We start from the raw sequence: 20,107 nt of genomic DNA, 5'->3' as shown, positions 1-20,107 counted from the left end.
GGTGTTTAATATTTCACAATACTTAAAAAATATACTTTAAAATAGAGAGATGTAATAAGGAGGAGATGTAATAACTGGTGACTTCACTCTTTCACCACGCCGTATGGATTCAACATTTAGTATTCTAGTTTTCAATGGATATGCAAGATAAACATAAAATCCAAATAGTGTAACATAGTTTAACAATTTATTTACATAAAAAAATGGGTTTGAATAATAAATTAATCGAAGGCGCCATTCGGATACCCGTATCTTGAACCGTTAAAAAAGAAAAAAATGGGATATCGAGAGTAACCGCACACCATAATAAAATAAATACTAAAATATAAAAAATAAACCCCATCCACCAAATTAAAATCATACACCCAAAAACAGACCACCCAATTACCCCCCCCTTCTATGACATAACCCTATCCTGGGCACACTTGGATCCCCAAAACACCCTGCCTCCAATCTATACTAATACCTTGAGCTAGGCCAAGTCAGCTCTCCCGCAATAGAAAACATAATGAATAAATATGGAGCTCCTCCCATACAACATATACTTAACACAGCACATTCAAATGTAGAGTATAACAAACAGGATTATGTAGACTAGAACATTAGTCTGGCCAAGCCTCAGCCTCTAGCAAAAATAAAAACAGAGGAATTGTCCCATCCCATACTACACGAAAACAAATAGAAAGACTTATAAAATATTTCAATAACAAATCTTGGAACCTTGTCACATCTAATAAATATAAAGAAATTATGTTTTGGCAGACGATAGTAAACCCAACACTCCCAGACTCAAAGTAGCTGACAAATTCAGGCAAGTCCACAACCAGTGGAGAAGATAAGTCCAAAATATAATCTTTCATAGAAGATATGAGGACAGCAGGGACAGAAGACTTAGTCAAATCCATCTCAGCCACATCATGATTTGACCAAGTAGCAGGACAGGGAATCATGTTATCCATCTGCAAGTGTCAAAAATACTGAGAATAGTTTGCCTGAAGGATCCAAAACAAAGGACTGTGCATCATTGAAGTAACAATCACGGATATATCCAATATTATAATTATATATATATATATATATATATATATACTGTATATATTATCTACAGTCAGGTGCATAAATATTGGGACATTGACAGAATTTTCATATTTTGGCCTCTGTTCACCACCACAATGGCTTTGAAATTAAACTGTATAATTGATTATATTAAACCTGCTTAATTGATAATGAAATAACGAGAGAATAGCCCACACCTGTCCATGACATAGCTTTTGAGTTGATAGTCCCATTACTTTTGGCCCCTTAAAAAGTGGAAGGCACATATAGAAACAATTGTAACTCCTACACCGTTCACCTGATTTGGATGTAATTACCCTCAAATTAAATCTGAAAGTCTGCAGTTAAAGCACATCTTGTTTGTTTCATTTCAAAGCCATTGTGGTGGTGAATAGGGGCCAAAATATGAAAATTCTGTCAATGTCCCAATATTTATGCACCTGACTGTATATGTGTATATATAATTATATATATATATATATATATATATATATATATATATCAAGAAAAAAGAGAAAGTGTGCTATACTGTACAGAATAAAAATATATTAAAATACCCAAAGTGTATACAACACAAACTGAATGTACAAAAAATCATCAGTTAATGCAGCAATAAAGCTACTTCAATGATCAGTCCCAGATGTCGACACAAAGAGTAAATCTCCCTTTCTTTTCCCGTAGAATGAAATTATTGAATCCTTTTTTGGTCTTTCAATGATTTTGTAGGTGTCATAGATCCCGTTTTCAAGGTTTGCAATGATTCCTTGTAATGTTGCTGAAAAGTACCCTTCCACCAAAAATACACCCAAAAAAGGCCCAATGGTCACTATCAGTAGTTGAATTAAACACTTCAATCGGAATAAAATAGAACAATGTTAATTCAATAAAATCAGTCAATATGATGAGCTTACATCAAACACTAGCCAAAATATTTTGGGTCTCCATCATATTTTGACTAGTGTTTGATGTAAGCTCATCATATTCACTGATTTTATTGAATAAACATTGTTCTATTTTATTCCGATTGAAGTGTTTAATTCAACTACGGCGGTAACATCCCAGGAGATGTAGTCGAAGGTAAAAAGAAATCCAGTAGGTAATCACCTCACCACTAGGTAGTCGCGGGAGTCGGAACAGAATTATCAGGTCAGGGTATAGAGGAGGGCCCGGCCTCATGGAGACTGCAGGAATATATCCAACGGAGAGTCCACCACAAAACACAAAGCAGGAAGGAGAGATTACCCCACCATAGGAAGCAATTCGGAGAGGAAGCAGCCAAATACAAGATATTTATCAGAATTTCAGCAGGAGAGCCAAGAAAGTGCTGCCTACTCCGAACTACTCCAGGCCATGCCCCCCTCTACGACCTATCTTAAAAGATTCTTACACTTATAGTTCCCTTTCCATAAAGCCTTTGTTTTTCAGATTTCCTATAAACTTTATACCCTCCAGTATTTATAAAAATACTTTATATATGCATACCTCCCAAAATTCTAGAATTCGGAAGAGGGACATATCGCGCGCCAAAGGGGAAGGGGCCTACCACCTCACCGCGCACCCCTGTTTCGTCATTCTGGGGGCATGTCCAGCAGTCCTGGAGATGCTGGGCTGCCCCCAGAGACGCTGCCTACACTACTCACCCGTGCTCTCCCAAACTTCCTCCCCACACCGCAGGACACTGCAGCCCACTGGTGGGACAGTCCCAGGTATGTATATAAAGCTTCTATTGTACCCCCCCACCCCTTTTTGTTCTCTGCCCCATGCTGCATACACTGATGTCATGTTAGTCTGTCCTGGTAGGCTCTGTGATGTAGACCATGCACCATGTTATTAGCTGTTCTGTGTCTTTGCCTGACTCAGAATTGCACGTAGGCCTGTGTGCGGATGGATCAAGTAATCATTTTTGTACTGTGCATGTCTATTCAGCACACTTTAGTGTATCCAGGGGCGATAGTAAGTTGGGTGGACCTTGGCCATTTCATGCTGTATGGGAAATGGGCATTAGTGAGAGCTGGGCATATGGCGTGTCGCCAGAGTTACCCACCATTCCGAGTTGCGGGAATGCAGTGTGTATGCTGAATCTCCGTCACACAGCTTAAGGTAAGTGTAAATACTGATGATGGTGATGACTGCTGCGTTTGCAGTGCAGACAGATATGCTGGGAAATTACGTAAAGAGAGCTGTATGGCTCAAAATACTGCAGTAGAATCGCATTTGTTGTATACTGATTGAAATGTGTATGCAACGCGTGTATGCATTACATGTGATTCAGGGTCAGGCCTATGGCCTTCAGCAGGGCCGTATTAACCCATGGCCAGGCCCCTAGACTTTCAGGTTTTTCGGGCGGCCTCTGGCACTTCAATCTTTCACCCTACTACAGCTAACATCATGAACCTAGTACGGTAGGTACTAGTCCATGTGTGTGCTGAGGTTTGGAGGAGAGAGAACTTCCTCTAGGTAGCGCCAGTGACAGCAGCTGTGATGGCGGCGGTCACATGTCCTTTCATGGAGGAGTAACAGCCCTGATGCTAATGTGCTAGTGGCTCGTTGTCTCTCCCCATAAAACAAGCCTCAGTTGACTATGAGTGTGCCTTGCAACTTCTACCTGCAGGGCCCCGAGGCCTATGGGGCCCCTAGGCTTCAGCCTAGTAAGCCTTATGAATAATATGTCCCTGGCCTCCAGAACTGAATACAGTAGATCACCATCTCACCAAAGACCTAGGAAGTGGCATCACCATCTACAGTATCTGCTCCTAATTCCTCTTTATACACAACCTAGCTTCCTACTGGCCTTCCCCATGCTCTCCTACATTGTCTGCCAATCTTTACATAGGCTAAAGTAATGATTTCTTTCCTTCTCAGGAGTTGTCTTTATTTTATGCCTTTAACACCATATTCTGCTTTTGGATTTTTGAGACCCAGGTGACGCTTCCAAAATTCAGTTTGCGGAATTGCAGAATTCACCAACTACAGTATTGGTATTGGGGCAATATTTCAGTTTCTATCAAATCACATCTTTTATCCCAGGTTCAATTAGAAATATAATTTAAAAATAAATGCATCACGTATTTGTTATTTAGTATGTTTTGTAAAGTTTTGTTCCTCAAAAACAAAATTTAAATGTAAAATATTTAGGAGCTGAATGAATTAGCTGTGACAGCCGACTGGAATGGCTCCTGGCAGCTTTGCGGGAAATGTCTACACAGGCTCATCACTAATTGAATCTGCCCTATTGTTTCTCCTTATTTATTGCTTCCCCGTAAGCAGACTCTGTGGGGTTGAGTTTGGAAGATGATTAGAGTCTCATAATGCAGCTAAATTCCAATGAGATATAACCCCTGATTTTAAACAAGAAGAACTAATGGCTTGAATTAGTGTGGTTGTTCACTACATTTAACCCAGGTCTATCTATTGATTCAGGGCCTGATTTAGAGATGTACACTAATACGATGGTTAGCATACATCTCCGATGGTGAGTGGTCTGCGCTTGTGCAGAACGGGTCCTTCGATCTTGCCCGCAGACACTCCAAAGCTGCGGCATTGAATGTTTTCCGGGAGGCATGAGGCCAGGGACTGCGACAGTGGATGCAGATTTCCCGACCAAAGGAGCGGTCGCGATGGTGATCCCAGACTGAGATCGCAGATGCAGCAAGGACATGTCCGTTTCCTATAGACACCTACATTTGCATTTGAGATGGACGGAATTGCACAGTCGCTTGTGTGCGTCTCTGCAAATTCTCACTGTATTATGACAGACTTGTGCTAATATTTGTAAAGACTGCAGATGTCAATATGTACCTTTAGATATGTTTAATATTTTAGTATTCAGCCTAAACAATTAGATCAGGGGTGGGGAACCTTTGTTCTGCCCAGGGCCATTTTGATATATATAACATTATTTGCAGGCCCAGTGCAGGCCACGCCCCCTTGGGGGTCACAATCGCCGGTGATTACAGCAATGCCCGGAGCATCCTCCAGTTTATCTCTCGCCAAGGCTTAGTACATCTCCCCTCAAGTGAGAAGGTGACCTGCATTGCACATACAGTACAGACACCATTACCCGCCAGAGCCTGGCAAAGGGGTGATACACTAAGGTTGTCTCTCCCCCCTAAAGGGGCCCTGGGGCTATTGACATCACAAATTCAAATCACCAGGTCATGTAACTCATAGGTGACTTTTAAAATCCTTATATTTCAAATAGTGGATACATTATGTATGTATAACAAAAGTGATAAAGACCTACCTGATTTTCTGAAGCAGTGACTGCTTCTCTTGTGCTGTTGCTAGGTGACCAGAATAATACACTGGGAAAAACATAATATTCCAATTGGTTGAGAACCATGTCATAAAGAATGGGCAGTAGAAGTTCTTGTATGTGATTTTTACTATCTGTGTGGTTCCAACCCAAGAGGACGATACTGACAGAATAATCAGAAATCCCCAGACTATTTTAAGGAATGTGGAAGTACACGACTGACATCGAGATTTCTCATGGTTCTCTGGGATATTCTCTTGGTTTGCTTGTGCTCCTTCTCCGCCTGAAATAAATAACCAGAAATATACTTTACTCATATGAATTCACTAGGTTCTCATATCTAGTAACATGGCTACATTAAAACTGCTTTTTTTTTATACATTTTACTATTTTGTCTTTAATATGTTTGTGTTAATGATTACTACTATTATTATGTATTTATATAGCTCCTCAATTTATGCAGAGCTGTTATTTCTCATTCACACCAGTCCCCACTCAGTTGGAGCTGCACACACTACTGGGTATATTTACTAAAGTTCAGGTTTTTAGAAGTGGAGATGTTACCCATAGTCATGCGTCATTATGAGCATGCGTGAGTCACTCACTGTGCTCGGGAATTGTGCGCTCGCGGTACACAGACTGGACGCTAATTTGAGTGACAGCGGCGTTTGTGGGTGGTAACAGGGGAAGGTGCTTATGAACGGGGGAGTGGATGTGCGAACGCAGGCGTGTCTGGGCATCTAAACAGCATTTTAGGGGTGTGCATAATTAGCTAAGAAGCGTCATTGTATACGTCACTTGGTTGTATTTGTACCAGTACTGATCGCAGTGCTTGCGGTGGGGTAGGGTCGACCTCAAGCGCTGCGTGCAGCTCCGATGGCTCTCAATGTTACTGAGTATTCATATACACTTCCTGGAGATGACGTGTGTTAAGAAGAAAAAGTGGGCGTCTTTATACCGGCATGCGTTCGCTCTGCCGTCGCTCTCTAATACATAGAGGGCGTCCTTACACCAGACAGTGCGATGGAGGAATTTGCATACCTGGCCCCTTTTGGCTGTGAGAGAGCGCAGCTTAGCGTCCGGGTCTGAATGAGCTCCTCAATTCCAGTCCTTTTTTGTCTATTCGAAAAGTCTATGCGCTGAAATAGGCAAAACTTTTTCTCCACAGAATAGGAGAAAAAAAGTTCAAAATCTATATTTTGGGGTGCAGATGTTGGGAAACCACTCAGAACCCTTGGTACACCTTCCCCCCCCAATGGACAATTCACCCAAAAAAAGAAAAAAAAAGTCCAGGAACACCCCAAAAAACGCCTTAGAAAATTGGGGCAAAAAATTAAAAAAGTGTGGGGACAACTTCAAAAACCAGCAAAATAAGCTTCTGGGGGTGTTCTAAGAAGGGGCCAAGTGTTTTTTGGGATTGCAGGTGCTTATATGGAGGATTTTCACTTTTTCTAAAACTTCACTTTAGAGACATTAAAATATGGTAGTACCCATTTTCAAGCACCCCAATTTTGATGGGACTAATTATTTTCACCAAAAAACACTGCTTAATGCCATTCTTTACTACTTTTACCAAGACGCTAATAGCAAGCAATTACCACCACCTAAGTACCCTAACTAGTTCAATCAGGGCTAATATTAAACTACCATAATGATTTCCGAAGTCAGACCATCTTTTTCTGGGGTACAGATTGATTCCCCCCATTCATCCTGCACTATTCACCTGGATCACATTCGCCCGGTCCCGTTTTAACCTGTTTGATAATTGAATACGGAGTAAATCGGGAGTGCGCACAAAAAGTTTTCGCCACCAAAACAGGCGAAGGCAGCGAAAAGTCGAGCAGGCGGAACTTTTTCGCGGATGCGGATGCAAAACTAATTGAATATGGCCTTAAGCCGGAGCACACATGGGGAGGACATACAAACTCCACACAGATGGGGCCCTAGTTGGAAATTTAACTCATGACCCCACTGAGAGACAGCAATGTTACCCAATGTGCCATCATTCAGCCAAAGTTAATTATTATGATATCAAACCCAGCTATAATTGTTTTTCTTTAAAGTAATTTTAACCTTTATATTTTTCTTTATTCTGATTTGTACAGGTCATTGTCCCTGTTTAATTCTGGATTAAACAGGGACAATGACCTCTCAGCTTTGCCTCGACTCTCAAAAACAGTTTCCTACCAAGCTCTACAATAAACTGGGTGTTAGGAGAGGAGGATAAGTTTGACGGACATATGCACATTTTAATATATTTTCCTTTTTATTTTATTTTTTAATGAACCACTTTGGTTGGTAGACTGCATCATGTGTCCAAAACTGTGTATAGGTTTTATCGTTTCCCAACACTATGCATGGCATACAAATCAAAGGACAAGGTCATAAAACAACATTAGCACTCAAGTCACATTCTAAAGTTATCAATTTGTGTTAGGAAAGCAGCATCTAATATTCATCTATTATGTCAAATTACTTTTTACTAAATCACAGCTGTAGTCCTGTAAGAATGGCCTAATTCTTATGCAGGGTACAGTTCCCCTGCATTGTAACACTGCTGAGTAAACCAATACAGTTTATTTTACCATGAATCATCCTTTCATTACAATTTCTACAGTGAGGAGCAAGTAAACACTATTCAGCCATGATATTTCATTAAAAAACATACTAATATACTCATGTCATATGGAGGAAAAAAATATTTTGAGAACAATACAGACAATGCAAAAGTGTGAAGTTGATACAAAATCATTATGAAGGTTTATTAGAAATTCACCCACCCATTGTTTAAACTTCATTCTTTTCATTAGAGATGGGACCTCGTGTTTTGGTTTTGGCAAAACCACCCTCAAGTGTTTTGGTACGGTTTTGGTTTTGGATTTCTTTCAAAATTTATAAAAACAGCTAAAATCATGTACCTTGCATTTGTTTTTGTTCCTATAGTATTATTAACATCAATAACATTTTATTCCAGGCATTTCCAGTCAATTGTGACCACCTCACAGCACCTGTAATCATGAGGGAGGGACTTAAATGCAATCCAAAATACGTAAGATACATTTTTTTAGATCCGAGTTGGTTCTATTTGGAACCCTAAAGTGATCCGAGCTGGGACTTTGTTCAACTCGGGACTCCAAAGATCGAATGTGTTTGGTTATCTGCAAAACCGACCAGCTCATCTCTACTTTTCATACGAGTAATGATATATATATTTACTACCAAAATATTCTCTGATGCCAAAAAATAGGAGAAATTTATTTGTAAGGCCAACTTTTGCCAAGTAATAAGCCTGCCTAGCTCAAGCAGTTGAGTAACCAGGGGGGGGGCACTTGCTCTGGGCGCCGTGGCAGGCCCAGCCAGGGCATCATACCCACACCACCCGCCTGCCACCATTGCAGCCACCCACCACCAGTGCTGCTCCTGAGCTTCAGCCTGCTGCCTGGTCTCTCCAACCCCGCTGTTTACGGGCTGAAAGTGGCGGCGGGGGCAAGGTCAAACAGGGAGACATAGAATGAAAGGGGAGGGGAGGGACACACAGAGAGGCATAGAATGAAGGGAGGGTGACACACAGAGAGTCATAGAATAAAGGGGGAAGGGAGAGATACATAGAATGAAGGGGGAGATGACACAAGGGGGAGATGATGGTGTGCTAAGAGACGACGCAGGGGGAGATGATAGCGTGCTTAGAAACACTGGGGGGGAGGTGATGGTGTGCTGAGAGATGACGCAGGGGGAGGTGATGGTGTGGCTGAGAGATGCAGGGCGGAAATTATGGTGTCAGTGGCATATCTGTAATGGGTGCATGGTGTGCGGTGCACATGGGCCCCTGGGTCCGGGGGCTGTCCACACCGGACACACCCTGCACCCATACTTTTTTATACTTACCTCTCTGAAGTCCCACATCGGCCAGAGTAGCACTACTCAAAATGCCTTAGGCCACAGCGCTCCGGGCAATAGCTCTACCTGCCCGTCCCTAGAATGGGATGCAGTCAAGAAGCCGACGGTTGAAATGCCGACCACCGGCTTCCCAACTGTCTAATCCCGGCAGGGGTCTAATGACAGGCGTCAAGATCCTGACGCCTGTCATTTTACCTATGCCGGGGGCCCGACGCCCGGCATACCAGGGCAGCGGGTGCGGACAGCTGCAGGGGAGGGAGGGTTAGGTTAGGGGCTCCCAGAGGGACTTGGGTTAGGTACCTCCCCGGGAGGGTTAGGGTTAGGCTAGGGGAAGGGGGGGTTAGGGTTAGGCACCCCTGGGGGGGAGGTTAGGGTTAGGCACCCCCCAGGTATACTTAGGTTTAGGCATCAGGGAAGGGGGGGTTAGGTTTAGGCACTTGGGGGGGAGGTTAGGGTTAGGTACCTGTAAGGGAGGGTTAGAGGGGGGGTTAGGTTAGTAAATAGAAAACATATTTACCTGTCGGGATCTTCACTGCCGGTGCTCCAGTGTTGGGATTCGAACGTCCGGCGGTATTTCATACCGATCCCCCTAGAATCGCCACTGCATACAGTACATGAGGAGAGCACACAAGAGACACATAGAGCTGATATGGGGAAATGCACAAGAGACACAAGGAGCCATTATAATATAAGAAATATGGAAACACACATGAGACATGAGACCAAATACAATTAGAGGCGAAAAGCTGCGATCTGCGAAAAGCATCAAGTGTTTTGCGATGATGTTTTCTCCACATTTCCGCGTATCGCCCTATTCAATTCGCATTTGCAAAAAGTCCATAGGCTGAAACAGGCGTAAAAGTTTCTTCACCCAAAGGCAGGCGAAAAGTTGTGCAAAATCTCTATTGTGGGCTAAAAATGTAGGGACTTGGTTCAGAACCCTGTGGACACCCACCCCAGTGGCGTAACTATAAATTTTGCTCCCCCATGCCAAAAAGGTTTCAGTAGTAGTGCCCCTTATGCAATGCCCCCTGTAGTAGTGCCCCTTTTGCAATGTCCCCTGTAGTAGTGCCCATTATGCAATGCCCCCTGTAGTAGTGCCCCTTATGCAATGTCCCCTGTAGTAGTGCCCCTTATGCAATGTCCCCTGTAGTAGTGCCCCTTATGCATTGCCCCCTGTAGTAGTGCCCCTTATGCAATGCCCCCTGTAGTAGTGCCCCTTTTGCAATGTCCCCTGTAGTAGTGCCCATTATGCAATGCCCCCTGTAGTAGTGCCCCTTATGCAATGTCCCCTGTAGTAGTGCCCCTTATGCAATGTCCCCTGTAGTAGTGCCCATTATGCAATGCCCCCTGTAGTAGTGCCCCTTATGCAATGCCCCCTGTAGTAGTGTCCCTTATGCAATGCCCCCTGTAGTAGTGCCCATAATGCAATGCCCCCTGTAGTAGTGCCCCTTATGCAATGCCCCATGTAGTAGTGCCCATTATGCAGGGCCCCCTGTAGTAATGCCCATTATGCAGGGCCCCCTGTAGTGCCCCTTCTAGTAGTTAGCCCCCTGTAGTGCCCCTTCTAGTAGTTAGCCGCCTGTAGTTAGCCCCCTGTAGTTAGCCGCCTGTAGTTAGCCCCCTGTAGTTAGCCCCCTGTAGTTAGCCTCCTGTAGTTAGCCACCTGTAGTTAGCCGCCTGTAGTTAGCCCCCTGTAGTTAGCCTCTTGTAGTTAGCCCCCTGTAGTTAGCCGCCTGTAGTTAGCCCCCTGTAGTTAGCCTCCTGTAGTTAGCCCCCTGTAGTTAGCCGCCTGTAGTTAGCCGCCTGTAGTTAGCCGCCTGTAGTGCCCCTTCTAGTAGTTAGCCCCCTGTAGTTAGCCCCCTGTAGTTAGCTGCCTGTAGTTAGCCCCCTGTAGTTAGCCGCCTGTAGTTAGCCCCCTGTAGTTAGCCCCCTGTAGTTAGCCCCTGTAGTTAGCCCCCTGTAGTTAGCCGCCTGTAGTTAGCCCCCTGTAGTTAGCCCCCTGTAGTTAGCCTCCTGTAGTTAGCCCCTTGTAGTTAGCCGCCTGTAGTTAGCCCCCTGTAGTTAGCCGCCTGTACTTAGCCGCCTGTAGTTAGCCGCCTGTAGTGCCCCTTCTAGTAGTTAGCCTCCTGTAGTTAGCCGCCTGTAGTTAGCCCCCTGTTGTTAGCCGCCTGTAGTTAGCCACCTGTAGTTAGCCCCCTGTAGTTAGCCCCCTGTAGTTGCTCCCCCCTCCGCGCGCACACAAACACACACAAACAAAAGAAAATAACACAAACACTTACCTTTATCCCCGCTCCAGTGCTGCTGCCATCCATACCCCGGCGTCCACTCCTCGGCACTATGGAAGTGACGTCATTACGTCACTCCCATAGTGCCCTGCGGGACCCGGAAGACGGAGGGAGCTCCGTCCTCCGGCTGCCGCCGGGGGTTTGAATAGGAGCCGGGTGCCCGCTGGTAACACACTCAGCGGGTGCCCGGCAGATGGAGGGTGCAGGGGGTGCGACTGCACCCCCTGCACCCTCCGTAGTTACTACTACTGCCCCCGTCGCCCCCAAGCTACCCAGCGCCTCCAAGCCACCGCGGGGGCTGCGGGGCAGTAGTTACGCAACTGACCCACCCTATCGACTAATTATGCCAAAAAAAATTAAAACTTAATTCCCCCTAAAAAAAGCATTTCTTTTTTGGGGTGAAAATGTAAAAAGTGTTTGAAAATGGTTATAAAGTACTGGGGCCCTCATTCAGAGCCGTACGCTCTGAGCAGAGCGCACGCTCTGAATGAGGGCCGGCCTCCATGAAAATGGAGCGTCCTCCTGGACGCTCGTATAGCTGTGGGTGACCACCCACAGGCTATACGAGCGTGCAGTTTGATGGCCGCGATGGTATAGAACCTGTGCCGATGCTCAATGTTCTGTCTCAGCCTTCTTGTATCCGGCCGTTTCCTCAGAGACATTGTCTCTGAGGAAACAGCCAGATACAAGAAGGCTGAGAAACGCGTTAGACTTCCTTATTTCTTTATTTATACAAAGATTATTTGATAATTTATATCCTGTACGGCTGAGCTTCAGACGGAACATTGAGCATCGGCACAGGTTCTATTTCCAGCAGCCGCACACCAGCAGATACCCGGCTTACCTATTTTGGCTTTAATGGAGCTCCGACTGCATATTGCAGGAATACTAACAGCCGCAGATCCAGCTGATATTCGGCTCAGCTCTTCTCCTGGTTCTCCCTTACACGGAGCCCCAACCGCTGACAACAGCGATCATTTACTGCTGCGGCTATTGAAAGGATATACACACCAGTCAGATAGCTCCTACTAGGTGACTCCACATATAGTGGCTATTCCGGACTGCTATATTCCCGGTGTACATCATCTTCATTACCCCTCTGTGCGGTGACTTTTCAACATCAGAGAGGCATTCCGGACACTGCCCTCTTTTTATTTTCGAAGTACAATTGGGAGCTACATAACAGGTCAGCTAGTACTGTGCACAATACTATTGTTTAATTAACTAATATCAGTGCATTATGCACAAGTGATTACACTATTCATCTAACAAGAATCTTTTCATCATTTGGGAATGATTGTATACCTATAACATCGGATTGAGGCTTATGTCCCACAAAGGATATATTTAGAGCAATTTGACCAATATATTTACACAGCAATTATATATGTATATTTATTTTATTTTATATGTATTTTTTAATTTAATTTACATTTAATTATTTTATTATTGTTGATTATTTATACAGTTCATGTGCCTATTTTGTGGATTTATATATATGATTCAGGTGGTTCTTCGCTTGTTTTTACCATTAAGGTCTAACATTTTTAATCTATATTAAATATATCAAATCAATATTCTATTTGCGCTTTCTTCTACAATATCTTTTGCTTGGGTTTATCCCATTAGAGTGGCTAGTCACCACTCAGAGAGCAGCAGTACAATATTCTTTCCTGTCAATCACAGCACCCTTACTGTTTGTGTTTTCTATTGGGTAACACCGTCTAAAGATGGCATTACCCAATGAGACAAATCACCAGAATGCATCGCATTCTGGTGCTTAGTACATGTGAGAAATGCGGTGAAACTCCTGGAAACTGCATTTTCGAGGGTTTTACCGCATTATTCAGTTTCCGGGGGAAGGCAGCGGTAGGGGCCCATGCTTAAAGGGTGTGGCCAGCCTCCATGGGGGTGTGTCCAGCCACCGCAGAGGCTTGGCTTACCATTATAGAGTACATAGCCTGCAGACAACATGGATACTACACTGCATGGTCTGTTCATCCATATTTCTACACTGCCAGGGAACTGATTCTGTAATAGACAATGTATAATTCAAGTGCACTGTCTGAAATGTGACATCAGAAGAGGTGAGGGATTTCCCCTGTAGCCCTGTGGGCCAGTCCGTCCCTGAACATGCAACTCACTATTTGCAGCCATATAACGAGCTGTGTCCTGTTTAAGAATCAGTCCCTATGTGTGCTAATTGCCGGCTCCTGCAACTGCTGGTAGTGACACTATGGGACTGTGGGGCTCATTCACAATTGTACGCTAATGCTGCCGCAGCTGCAAATTTGTACACAGCAGCTGTGCGAAAATATGCTAATGTCACAGCCTCCAGGATTTGTATTGAGACCGCAAACGGCTGCTTTGCAGCAACGGTCACAGTTCAGTCGATGATCGGATTTCTGAGTGGTCACGCAGAATGGTCGCGGGAACTGAAACACCGGAGCCATTTTTACTGTGTACAGAATTGCAATAACAAGCAGAGACACACTTGCGTTACAATCGCCACCTCCCTGTTGCCGACCACAAACTGTCCCTGTTTGTCAATCACCTTGCGAATAAGTCCTCACTGCAAGCGAAATCAGTAATGAAACTTGATGCATGCGCAGATTACCAATAATCGCTCAAATTACATAAACATCAGTCATCTCTGAATCAAGCCCTGTGCATGCAGGGGGCCAACTAACACATACAGTAAGTGCTATAAAGTTTTTAGAGCCCTGAACCTCATTAAATGACAGGAAATGTTCATTAAGGAGGTGACTAGAGCTAGATTAATCATCAGTGATTTTGCTCCCTTTGTTGAGATCCATGTGCAACTTACAAGTACACTCTTCATGCTTGGGCAAATATCCTGAGGGTGCCTCGGTATTGTGGCATGTGTTGTTGAAATATATTTTCTACTAGGGGTGAGCGGGTTCGGATTTCTGAAATCCGAACCCCCCCGAGCCCCCCCGTTCCGAGGCCGATCCGAGTCAGGCTCGACTTTTCCCGCCTGGCTCGGATCTGAAATCGAGGCAAAACGTCATCATCCCGCCTTCCGGGTCTCGCGGGTTTTGGCTTCTATATAAGGTACCCGCGTCGGCACCATTTTCTCACTCGGCTGTGGACAGTGAAGAGGGAGGGTGGGAGTTAGGGCTGGCTGGGCTGTGTAGTGTAGTGTAGTGCAGTGTAGTGTTGTGCTGTGCTGCGCTGTGCTGCTGTTGTCCATAGGGGCTGTGTCCACTCCTCCAAAGTCCATAGGGGCTGGCTGTGTTGTGCTGTGCTGCTGTTGTCCATAGGGGCTGTGTCCACTACTCCAAAGTCCATAGGGGCTGGCTGGACTGTGTTGTGCAGTCAGTTGTCCATAGGGGCTGTGTCCACTCCAAAGTCCTGTGCAGTGTCCCAGTCCTAAAGGGGTGCTGTAGTGTTGTCCAGGGGGTGCTCTGTACATCAGGGGTGCACCCCCAAGTGCAAAAAAAATAAATATTTTTTCTGTGTTTGTGAATTGTGCGTGCAGTAGTCGCACATGCATCAACAAAGTAGTGCCAAGCGTGCGCCTGTGTCCCATAAGTAAAGGGCCGGCTGGCTTGTCTGTTAAAGGGTGCTGTAACCCCCAAAGTGCACTCCAAAAAAAATAAAAAAATATTTTCTGTGTTTGTGAATTGTGTGCACTGTGGCTGCACGTGCATTAACAAAGGAGCAGCGCCAAGCGTGCGCCTGTGTCATAAGTAAAGGGCCGGCTGGCTTGTCCGTTAAAGGGTGGTGTAACCTTCAAAGTGCGCTCCACAAAAAATAAAAAATTCTCCTTTTTTTTCTGTCTTTGTGAATTGTGTGGGCTGTAGCTGCACCTGCATCCTCAAAGCAGCAGCGACAAGCGTGCGTCTGTCTGTTAAAGGGTGGTGTAACCCCCAAAGTGCACTCCAACAAAAATAAAATATTTTCTTCTGTGTTTGTGAATTGTGTGCACTGTACGTGCATCCTCAAAGCAGCAGCGCCAAGCGTGCGTCTGTTTGTTAAAGGGTGGTGTAACCCCCAAAGTGCACTCCAACAAAAATAAAACATTTTCTTCTGTGTTTGTGAATTGTCTGCACTGTACGTGCATCCTCAAAGCAGCAGCGCCAAGCGCGCGTCTGTCTATTAAAGGGTGGTGTAACCCCCAAAGTGCACTCCAACAAAAATAAAATATTTTCTTCTGTGTTTGTGAATTGCGTGCACTGTACATGCATCCTCAAAGCAGCAGTGCCAAGCGTGCTTCTGTCTGCTAAAGGGTGGTGTAACCCTCAAAGTGCGCTCCACAAAAAATAAAAAATTCTTTTTTTCCTATCTTTGTGAATTGTGTGCACTGTAGCTGCACGTGCATCGACAAAGCAGCAGCGCCAAGCGTGCGCCTGTGTCCCATAAGTAAAGAGCCGGCTGGCTCATTTCTTAAAGGGTGGTGTAACCCACAAAGTGCACTAGTCTCCAACAAAAATAAAAAATAATTTTCTGTGTTTGTGTGTGCCTTAGCCGCACGTATATATCAATATAACATAAATGGAGGACCAAACTTTCTCCGATAAAAATAAAATAGAGAAAGATCAAGAACCACTTCCTCTTAGTGCTGAAGCTGCTGCCACTAGTCATGACATAGACGATAACATGCCATCAACGTCGTCTGCCAAGGCCGATGCCCAATGTCATAGTAGAGGGCACATACAATCCCAAATGACAAAGTTCAGGAAAATGACCTTAAAAAAAACATTTAAATCATCTGAGGAGAAACGTAAAGTTGCCAATATGCCATTTACGACACGGAGTGGCAAGGAACGGCTAAGGACTTTCTCTATGTTCATGACTAGTGGTTCAGCTTCACATGACGATGGAAGCCCTCCTCCTGCTAAAAAAATCAAACGAGTTAAGCTGGCAAAAGCACAGCGAAGAACTGTGCATTCTAAGAAGATATCACAAATCCCCAAGGAGAGTCCAAGTGTGGTGGCGGTTGTGATGCCTGACCTTCCCAGCCCTGGACGGGAAGAGGTGGCTCTTTCCACCATTTGCATGCCCCCTGCAAGTGCTGAAAGGAGTACCCACAGTCCACTTGCTGATATGCAAATTGAAGATGTCACTGTTGAAGTACAACAGGATGAGGATACTGGTGTAGCTGGCGCTGAGGAGGAAGTTGGCGAGGAGGATTCTGATGGTGATGTGGTTTGTTTAAATCAGGCTCCGGGGGAGACAGTTGTTGTCCGCGGGATGAAAAAGCCCATCACGGTCATGCCTGGGCAGAAGACCAAACATTCCACCTCTTTGGCCTGGCAATATTTCTATCCAAATCCGGACAACAACTGTCTTGCCATATGTACCATATGTAAAGGTGAAATAGGTAGGGGTAGGGATGCTAACCACCTAGGAACGTCCTCCCTTATACGGCACCTGAGCGTGTTCATAAAAAGTTACTGTCAAGTTCAGAAACTTTGGCTAAGACCGTAAGCAGTCCAGGGACACCTAAATCCCGTTGTCCTGTTGTATCCAAGCACCTGCAAACCACACCGTCAACTCCGTCCTCGTCAATTTCCTCCTTAGTCAGGATCGGAAGTAGTCCTGCAGGCCATGTCACTGGCATGACAGACTCTCCTATCCGGGATTCCTCCGGAGGATCCTGCATTGCTACGCCTACTGCTGACGCTGCTGATGTTGCTGCTGGGAGTCGTTCATCATCCCAGAGAGGAAGTAGGAACACCACTACATTTACTAAACAATTGACCCTCCAACAGTCCTTAGCGAGGAGGATGAAGTACGACAGCAGTCATCCTGAAGCAAAACGTATAACTGAGGCCTTGACTGCTATGTTGGTGTTAGACGTGCGTCCGGTATCCGCCATTAGTGCAGTGGGATTTAGACAATTGATGGAGATAGTGTGTCCCCGGTTCCAAATCCCGTCTAGATTCCACTTCACTAGACAGGCGATACCGAGACTGTACAGAAATGTCAGAAAAAGTGTCCTCAGTGTTCTGAAAAATGCGGTTGTACCCAATGTCCACTTAACCATGGATATGTGGACAAGTGGAACAGGGCAGACTAAGGACTATATGACTGTGACAGCCCACTGGGTAGATGTATCACCTTACGCAGCAACAACAGCAGCGTCACCAGTAGCAGCAGCTGAGAAACGCCAGCTCGTTACAAGGCAGGCTACGCTGTGTATCACCGGTTTCAGTAAGAGGCACACCGCCAACAACCTCTTAGAGAAACTGAGGGAAATCATCGCCCAGTGGCTTACCCCACTTAGACTCTCCTGGGGATTTGTGATATCTGACAACGCCACCAATATTGTGCGGGCATTACATCTGGGCAAATTCCAGCACGTCCCATGTTTTGCTCACACAATAAACTTGGTGGTGCAGAATTTTCTGAAAAGCGACAGGGGCGTGCAGGAGACGCTTTGGGTGGCCCGAAAAATTTCTGGCCACTTTCGCCATTCAGCGACTGCGTGCTGAAGACTGGAACACCAGCAAACACTCTTGAACCTGCCCCGCCATCACCTGAAGCAAGAGGTTGTGACACAGTGGAACTCAACCATCTATATGCTTCAGAGGATGGAGGAGCAGCAAAAGGCCATTCAAGCCTATACATCCACCTATGACATAGGCAAAGGAGGGGGTATGCACCTGGCTCAAGCGCAGTGGAGAATGATTTCCGTGTTGTGCAAGGTTCTCCAGCCCTTCGAACTTACCACACGTGAAGTCAGTTCAGACACTGCCAGCTTGAGTCAGGTCATTCCCCTCATCAGGCTTTTGCAGAAGCAGCTGGAGAAAGTGAAGGAGGAGCTAAGATGGAGCGATTCCGCTCGGCATGTGGGACTTGTGGATGAAGCCCTTCATTCGCTTTGCCAGGATTCCAGGGTGGTCAATCTGTTGAAATCAGACCACTACATTTTGGCCACCGTGCTCGATCCTAGGTTTAAAGCCTATGTGGTGTCTCTCTTTCCGGCCGAGACAAGCCTGCAGAGGTGCAAAAACTTGCTGGTGAAAACACTGTCAGCTGAAGCGGAACGTGACACGTCAACAGCTCCTTCTTCATTTTCTCCCGCAACTGGGGCTGCCAGGAAAAAACTTAGGTATCCTAAGCAAACCGCTGGTGGTGATGCAGGGCAGGCAGGACCAAGTTTGGACATCTGGTCCGGACTGAAGGACCTGGCAACAATTTCTGACATGTCTACTGCCACTGCATATGATACTGTCACCATTGACAGAATGGTGGAGGATTACATCGGTGACAGCATCCAAGTAGGCATGTCAGACAGTCCGTACCTGTACTGGCAGGAAAAAGAGGCAATTTGGAGACCCCTGTACAAACTGGCTCTATTTTACCTGAGTTGCCCCCCCCTCCAGTGTGTACTCCGAAAGAGTGTTTAGTGCAGCCGGGAACCTTGTCAGCGAAAGGCGTAGGAGGTTGCTTCCACAAAATGTGGAGAAGATCATGTTCATAAAAATGAATTATCAACTCTTCCAGGGAGACCAGCCTCCAGAACGTACAGAGGGCCCTGTCGTGGATTCCAGCGAAGACGAATTAATACTCTGGGCTCTATTTATTAACATTATTTTTACTAAAATAAAGTGAAAAAGGGTGTTTTCACACCCTTTTCACATTATTTTAGTTTCACCTGTAGTTACTATAGGGCAATTGGAGTAGAATTAGTAAAATTCTACTCCAACCCCCAGTATCACTTATTTTTAGTAAAGCAGATCGCATTTCCCATAATTGTAATGGGAAATGTGATCCGACCATAGTTACTAAAAATAAATTGTAAAAAAATACCGGGGGAAGCCCTGTGATAATAACGCCACCTGGAGGTGGCGTTATCCAGGGTCTCCCCCGGTTACCGGGCTCCCACTCTGCTCTAACGGGGAGAGCAGAGGCGGGAGCCGGTACCAGTAATCAGCTCTGTGGTCTAAGCAGACCGCAAGCTGATTGCTGTAAAAAAAAGAAAAAAAAAATTATACATTTTTTTTTTACTTACCTGACTCCAGGGACCGGTGATCGGGCCTCCGGTGATGGCTCCTCTCCGGTCAGCTGGTCTCCCATAGTACACTGGGGCCCGGTCATCAGGTGATCGGGCCCCAGTGCAGTATGGGAGATCACCTGATCGGGAAGCCCGGAGAAGATCACCGGAGGCCAGGAGGATGCAGGTAAGTGTAATGAAGGGAGGGGGGGGGAGGGGGGCCGCGGGGGTCCACGATCGCGGGGGCGGGGCTTTGAGCCGGGGGCGGGGCTTAGCGTCGGTGGGGGGGTAGTAGCGGTGGTCGGTCGGCGCATGCGCGGGCTCTTAGTCGCGGTATTTTTTCCGAAAATACCGCAACTAGAGTGCGGATGGGATCCGCAGGGACAGAGCTTTATCGCAAGCTCTGCCCCTGCAAGGGATTTATAGTAAATCCCTGTGATATTGCCTGAATTCGCAATGCGAATTCACTCGGTAATATCACACTACAATCCGCATTCAATATGCGGATTGTAGTAAATAGAGCCCTCTGTGAGGATGAAGATGTACACAACACTGAAGAGGGTGAGGAATCGGTGAATGAGGAGGATGAGGACGACATCTTGCCTCCGTAGAGCCAGTTTGTGCAGGGACAGATAAATTGCCAGC

At 45.6% G+C, this 20,107-nt stretch overlaps 1 protein-coding gene across 3 annotated transcripts in view; it reads right to left on the bottom strand.

Moving 5' to 3' along the window:
- SLC35F4 (solute carrier family 35 member F4) overlaps window positions 1-20,107 on the bottom strand; it is a 372,785-nt gene that overhangs the window by 52,791 nt on the left and 299,887 nt on the right. For all 3 annotated transcript variants that reach the window (XM_088456541.1, XM_088456543.1, XM_088456542.1), the window contains one exon: window positions 5,300-5,594. In XM_088456541.1, coding sequence (XP_088312667.1) covers window positions 5,300-5,594 — 295 coding nt within the window. The remainder of the gene's footprint in view (window positions 1-5,299; window positions 5,595-20,107) is intronic.

Source organism: Taudactylus pleione, unplaced genomic scaffold (genome assembly GCF_031769625.1).
Source record: "Taudactylus pleione unplaced genomic scaffold, aTauple2 ptg000707l, whole genome shotgun sequence".
In the NCBI taxonomy this organism is placed as follows: domain Eukaryota; kingdom Metazoa; phylum Chordata; class Amphibia; order Anura; family Myobatrachidae; genus Taudactylus; species Taudactylus pleione.
The sequence above is the reverse complement of the archived record's forward strand: the minus strand, read 5'-3'. Positions and strand labels throughout refer to the sequence as shown.